The following is a 7,606-nucleotide window of genomic DNA, read 5'->3' on the forward strand; positions in this document are numbered from 1 at the left end:
TTGACAGGTTCTGTTGCCATATAGTTATTGGTGATCACTGTTTCATGTGCTGTTGCAACCTTTTTTGATATCTCTACAATGATTGTGTATCCGTATTAGCACTGGACACAAATTGTGCTCTATAGGACACAACCCATTACTCTAGTTTTCCATTCCAAATTCGTCTTCTGCGAGTCCCAAAATTTTCACGATAAATGTACACAGTTGAGAAGTTGCTACAAAATAGTCAATTTCATGCTACAAGATATATTGACTTAAAAGTTTTTTTCTTTGAGAGTCAAAGTCATCTCTTAAATATCTTTTTTCTTCAAATAGCTTAATGAGTACATATAAATTTAGTTGCAAATGGCGACCGGGTGTTAGTATGAAACAGCCAGCACACCTCAGTGAAACTCTCGACAAGAAGGGGGTAACAAGATGTGCTTTATTTCTACGATATCAGGATGCCTTAGCAGCCGAAGAAGCTTAGTTTCTCTTAAAATCTTAATGGCATCAGATACATGCTCAATCACGTTATTAATTTTCTTGATAACAAATCTTTCTCCTATTTTGATATCAATAGCAGAAGCCACAACTCCATAGCTACCCTTGCCGGTAACTTTCTAAATTTGGTATCTGCTTGCCTCTCCATATTCTGTGAAGAACTCTGCCTCCTGTGAGTTATGAATGACAATATTCAAGTCAAAACAAATACAATTGAATTCTTTTATTAAGAATGAAAAAATAAACCCCCTTAACCAGTAAGCTAAGCATTTCAGACATAAAATGCGATTGATAACTGGTGGCATGAAAAGTTGCATCTTTCCCTCTCCTTTTCCATTTAAAGTCTACATAGAGATTACAAAATTACAAGGCACTAATATGCCACAGAGCTGCAATCTGCATAATTGTCTAACACTACTTTTTGTGCTAGGAAATGAACATATAATAATATAGCAAAAATATAAACACCATGAAACTGTTGCTCGAAACATGATCCTCATTTGAGCAAAACAAATACGGCAAGCCTCAATAAAATCTAACAGCTACAAGGTTATATAAAACACTGGTAATTTATAGCAAAAACTTCATTATTCCTCAGATTAATCAATTAGGGAGATGGCAAAGACTACAATCTTACATACATATCTTTTGTTTTCCTCCTAGATAAAACTTATAGCAATAATGAGCAGGGATTTCAAAGCAACCAGAATACAAGATAGGTATAGAAAATAAGGAAATTTCAATTTTTTGCTTTCTTAATTAACTAAAAATTACCCTATCCTGCGATATCTATTTCATTAGATCCAAATTAGTAAAGTTTGCAACTTCAAACTTTACTTTTCCTCATCCTTGTTTAGCAATATTTTCTACAAATATCAACCAATTTCTGAAGTTGGAAATAAATTTTATTTATATATACACAACAAACAGACACTAACAAGATTAGTCAAACTTATGCAACATCCAATAAACAGCCAAAAAAGAAATAAAAATCAAACCTCTTTATGAGGATCCATGTGATAATTAGAAGCATATGAAAAATAAAAATCAAACCTTTTAGGAACTTTAATAAGCTTAAGACCAGATATATCAAAGTCTTCAATAATGGTAACTTTTTGACTCTTCTGCTTCTTTATATGAAATCTTAATGGGGTTTTCAATATTGTCTCAGCAGATGTTGAAGCGTCGGCAAACACAAACTTGTTCTTCGATGAAAGGAATGTGAATAGACAAAGAATGAATGAAGCGGTGGAGTAGTAGCCAAAAGAGTAAAGACGATGAAAGGGATGAGAATAGAGAGAATGGATGAGGCAGTGGAGTATTAGCTGTAAACTTAAAAGCTTAAAAGATAAAAATACCCTTCAATGCCTGTTGACACCTAATTTTTACGCTCCACAATTAAGTTTAATTTTGAATTTCTTTGATTTTAAATAAAATTAAAATATTTATTTTATCTAATAAATTCCTTCTAAAAATATTTATTTGGATAATTTTGTAATTTTAAGTAGCGATTATACATTTTATATGTATACAAGATCATAATTTTGTTACTTTAATAATTATTTTATTGGAAATTTTAATTTTCTAATCAAGGGTTGTCCCTAAAAATTAACTATGGGTAAAAAATTAATTTAAATATATTTTTATTCTCAAAAATATTTTTTTTAAGAAAATATTTGTTTGATTTTTGTTAAACCAAGAAGCTTCGGATTAAATCGTTTGATAATTCGTATTGAATTTTATTTTAATTTTAGTTAATTTATTAAATTTGATCATAATTAAAATCTATTTGACCATAATTTTAGCGTAATTGGCCAATTAATTTTTTGATATAGTTTAAATTTAAGAAAAATTAAATGAAATTATAAATTTTGATTAGTTATTATTAGTTTGTAATTAATTAAAATGTTGCTATATAAATACATATACAAATATATATATATATTACTCATAAATACATATGCACAATTGAAAAATACATATTCTTCCATTACAGTATTGCTATTTATTGTAATTATAATTTTAAGGATAGTTTCTCTAATTTTTCCTTATTAAATAACTTAGTCCACAACAACAACAATAGCTCCCACCAGCAGCCTTCAACGATAATAAATCAGCAACCCATCAATAATACAAAGCCCAACTCCAACCCATACCACCGCCCTGACCCAGCCCTGCCTCTTTTACTTCCCCTTTCTTCATCAAACAATGACAACAATACACTTGTTCCAACAACATTACCCACAATACAACATTGTACAATTTCAACCAAACAACAAAACCAGTACCAATGTAACAACAACAGCGTACAACAACCAAGCTAACACTGTGACATCAACAACAATGATATCAACGCTATAACGATGCGTAACAACTTTCAACAAAGTCAACCATGGAAAACCCCAGAAGCCCTTTTATATTTTTCCCATCATTGTACACCCATCTATGGCTAAAATCAAATAACTTTAATCTCTCTGAGTCTTTGATTTACCATTTTGGGTAATACTTTAATTTCCAACGTCTCTCTCATTTGTCTTATTGCGGACCTCAAATTTTTTCAAGAAATAATTTCAGAATTTAGGTTTAAAATTTCCTAAACTCCCTCCCCCCACCTATTTTCCCCTCGTTGTTATTATGTTGAGTTTACATTATTGTGTTGGTTATGTATGTAATACATTGAATGATATCAGCCGAGCTTCTTGTGAAATCTGCCTAGTTCATAATACTAGGAAATTGAGACATCTAAATAAGATTCACTTTACTGTTGAGCGGATTTTATTATAAATTTGGTTGATAAGTAGTGAGTTTTGCTAAATTGTGCTTTTGTTTTTCTCGATACTATTTAGAGTTAAGCGAGGGAAACTTGACTGTCTTAAGACAATTTTCTTTCGGATTAAGTATTATTTTTCGTGAGTATGTGCCAAATTATTTTTCCTGAGGGCTTTACTTTTAAAACAAGTTTGTGGATTTACCTGGGTGTGTGTTAAAATCTAATTAGCTGAAACAGAGACATAAAAATTCACGTAAAACTTGTTCAAAGCATCAATCATCTCCTTTTCTGAATCATAGTCGACTGTGGTGTGTTGGGTGTAAAAGGACAAGTTTGTTTTTCTTATTTTATGTTTGCTTAAAAATTTTCTATGTATAATCTGTTATCGAGCATGGTTGATGTCTAATTTAAATTTGTGTCGCCTGGTTCTTTTGCTTTTTGCTACTTATGTGGAAAAAATGTTTTCTAGGTTTTATTTTACTTCGTCGCCTTAATTGGAAAACCTGCAAAAATATCAAAATGTGTATTGAGATTTTTACTATATGTTTTGGATTCCAGAATAGTAATAGACCAAGTATAATTACTTCTTTGTATTCACCGTAAATAGCTTTTGGATATAAAGGTGTATGTCTGCCATCAATCTTGTGCAAGTGTTTTGGATATTAAACGACAAGGTTGCAATCTAATAGCTAATTTCCTTCAATTTCGAGCATCTCTAGTCTACTAAAATTGACATAACACATCTACTTGTATAACTAATGTTAATCACATTCATTTGTTTGGCATGATTTATTTATTTTTCTTTCGTTTTTTATAAATAACCCCCCCTACCCCCCACCCCCCGGTATTTTCTTAGTGTTTGTGATTGAATTTGAGTTATGATCTTTATCATATATGTGTGCTAAAGGTGATGTGAATTCCGTACTAACTCCTTATATCACCTTTTCTATGCATGAACTTCGTCGTATGAGTCCAACAGACACTCCTTTGCATCTATGGGACCAAGTCCCATTCCTCCGAGTTAAAAACCCATGCCAAAGTCCTAAAACGGAACAGTTTTGTGATGATATACAATAGATATATGATGAATATGAGAAAAAGGAAGCTTATTATACAGGTGGAGGACGAAAATACGTGTATATATGACCAATATATTGTCATGTATACATTAGATATACAAAACGCAGGAAGAAAAGGGGGGCTGATATACACATAATATACACTGTAGAAAAATGGACTGAAGTCCATAATTCAAAGCCCAAAGCTAGGCATCTTTATTGATGGGCTAACTAAGGGCCCAATTTCGATTCTTGTATTATTTTTGTAGCTTGTATTGCTTATTTGTATTAACTAACTTTTTAATCAATTAACCTAGACAAATTCCCTAAAGTGTTGCCATTTTTATTTTATCATAGTTTTCTTTTACTTAATTCATAATTTCTTCACCTAATTTATATTGTCTAAAACGTATAAAATTGGTTCCTTCAATTTTCTCCTTAAAATAAGTCTTTTTAAAGATTAAGTATTTTATTTCAAAATGTCATTTGTTATGTTCATATAACTAATAGTCTATTTGGATTAAAGTAATTTTTTTTTCAAATTCAAGAAACTAATTTTTCTTGTAAATTTCAACTTTTCAAGATTAATATGCATATTTAATTTAACACTCTCTTATCATGTCTTCCAAAAGATTTTTCTACAACATAATCGACTTTTCTATAATAATTAATAATAAGAAAATAATTTCATAATCTTCTTCTTCTACAAAAGCAAAATTTATTTTCCTCCTAAGTCCGAAAAATTACAATTTAGTTCAATTTAAATAAATTATTTTCTCTTTTGAATGAATAAATGTTATTTTAAATACACTTCAATAAATAATTTTAATATTTTCTATAAAATCAAGTCTTTACGAAAATTAGCCAATTTTAGTTAGTCAAGTTAGTTCTTTTTGGTAAATTGATGCTCCTAAGTGTCTGAAAAATCTTATTAGGGCGTTAATTGAACCCTTACCCAATTTCTGTAGTTTTAACGGCTTATTTCTGTTTTTGAATCTTTGAAACTCTTTTAATTTTTTTCTCTTGATTTTTTCTATAAAAATCAAGTGGCGACTCTGTAAATTTTTCAAAATTATTTCAAAATTTTCTTGAATCTGTTGAAATAGTTTTAAGAAGGTCAACCATTTTCTAGCCAAAAGAGACTCGAAAAGGATAAAATAGAAATGACGACTCTGTTGGGGATTTAACTATGTTCTAACCAAATATTTAAACTAACTTTTTTGACCAACTATTTGGGTCTGTATTATTTAACTGTTTATTTGATTATGTGTTTAAATTTTCACAAAATTTAAATTGTTGCATTTCATGGCATACTTCCATATTTGAATATATAAACTGTTTTAGGGTTTCGCCGATATCTTAGCCCCTATTTATCAATTCAAAATAAAGAGTTGGAAATACGATAATTTATTGTCATGTTAGGCGTTCGATGACTGTTCGTATTTTCAAATCTGAGTTGTCCACTTGAAAACTTGGTCAAAGCCCACTCTAGATACCTAGGATAGAGTGAAATCAAAATCCTTTTTAGGCATGAGTTTAGGATGACCCAATACCTAAGGGGGTATTGGGTCCATTAGAAAAACCCACCTTATGTCTATTAACCACCAGTCAATAACAGGCGATCATTCTTTATGTGTTTTAATTGAAGGATGTAATTCCAGATTGTATGGACGATTGCCTATTGGGATATATTTGGGGGCAACGAAACATCTTACAAATGACACGTATATCCTTCAAATGTTAGGCTTACCTTTGGCTTGAAAGGTCCCATGTATGTTAGGACGCGTAATAACTCTTTATGTGTTAAAGTGTTTTATTGTTTTGCTTGATTTGTGTGTTTAAATAACATATCTTTGGCTTTAAACAAGACTAGTCAATTATTCTATTTCAAAATATTAGAGTATTAATAGGAATATAAGACTCAAAATCTGAACCTTTCCAATATACCTTAAAAGTCCATCAATTATATTCCTTCTAATTTACCCCACGTTTTATTCAAACTTTTACTAGGTCATTGTCCAATTCACATTGACCACGCTGCTCTATCAATTCATTTCTCTCATACTCAATTATAATTAGAGCTATCCAGATGTTCTATTAATAGAAAGACTATGTTGTCTTCAAAAGAGCTTTTCGAATAAACCTTTTAGAATATTTATTTGTAAATATCAATTTCTCCAAAACACTTTGTTCACTCTAATTCAAAATTCATCAAATAATCAAAGTTCTGATCATTCAGTCACTTTTTTCAAAGCATCATATTCTTCAAATTTTGGATTAGTCTATTTTAAACCAAACATATGTCATTTGTTTCGTATATTATTTTGGTTAATTATTATGATCATAAACTAACATTTTACCTTTTGAGTGTTTTTATTTTCTTTTAGAAAGAGGCTGATTTGTGTTGGTAGTCAAACTTGGCTGTTTCACAAAGACAAAAAGTAATCGCTGGTAAAATATCAGTATTTCACACGGTCTAAGGTCAAGGAAGAAACTACAAATTCGTTAGTTCTTGCTTAGGATAATAGAAGGACTCGTTTAACTATAGATCTTAGTTTGATTAAAACAAATACTTCATCTGAGTGAGTTCCCACCTTGTCTGTGGCAATGGACCTGAGTGCCTCGATAGGAAGAGAAATAACCCTAGAGCTCGTTGCCAGTTTGGAGCAACAAATTGCCAAGCTAAGGCTCATGATGATGCAAAGTAGAACACCTTCTTAGACTCCTCCAAACATGACTCTGCCTCCTGATGCTCGACAAAAAAAACCTATGTTTCCAACATCAGAAAGATTTGATCAAGAAGGTCATTTTGCTCATGTTTCTCAAAATGCTCCTTTCGAGTAGACATTGGATCATCCAAAGATTTAGAACATATCCTTTCCATACCATGCTCCGCTAGTGTATACCGATGCTACCGCCCTAACGATAACACAAACTAAAATGTTATACCACTTGGATGCTAATCATTATGTTAAAATAGAGAATGATCTAAGAATGTACACTGATGAGCTAGTAAATAGGAAGCTCAAGGTCATGGAATATACGGTGAGAAGTATTCGGGGGCTTGGGAGTAACCAAAGTGTGAAGTATGAAGAGTTGTGTGCATTTCTCGAGATTGAGTTGCCTCCTAATTACATGATCCCAAAATTTGAAAAGTTTGACAGGTTTAAAAATTCTTTCTTTCACTTGAAAACTTATTGTGAAAAGTTGATTGGTGTGGGTAGGAATGAAGGAATACAAGTCAAGCTATTTGATCAAAGTTTGAGTGAAAAAGGCTTTAGAATGGTATGCTAAG

General features: G+C 31.1%; 1 protein-coding gene across 1 annotated transcript; it reads right to left on the minus strand.

Annotated features, from left to right (window-relative positions):
- Positions 1 to 310: 310 nt before the first annotated feature.
- Positions 311 to 6,082, minus strand: LOC107876505. Its single transcript, XM_047393973.1, has 3 exons — positions 6,062 to 6,082; positions 1,537 to 1,808; positions 311 to 653 (listed from the first exon to the last, which is right to left on the minus strand). Exons 1-3 carry the CDS (start codon positions 6,080 to 6,082, stop codon positions 545 to 547), a joined length of 402 nt encoding a protein of 133 aa, XP_047249929.1. The 3' UTR covers positions 311 to 544.
- Between the last annotated feature and the right edge of the window lie 1,524 nt (positions 6,083 to 7,606).

The sequence above is a fragment of the Capsicum annuum genome, chromosome 7 (genome assembly GCF_002878395.1).
Source record: "Capsicum annuum cultivar UCD-10X-F1 chromosome 7, UCD10Xv1.1, whole genome shotgun sequence".
In the NCBI taxonomy this organism is placed as follows: domain Eukaryota; kingdom Viridiplantae; phylum Streptophyta; class Magnoliopsida; order Solanales; family Solanaceae; genus Capsicum; species Capsicum annuum.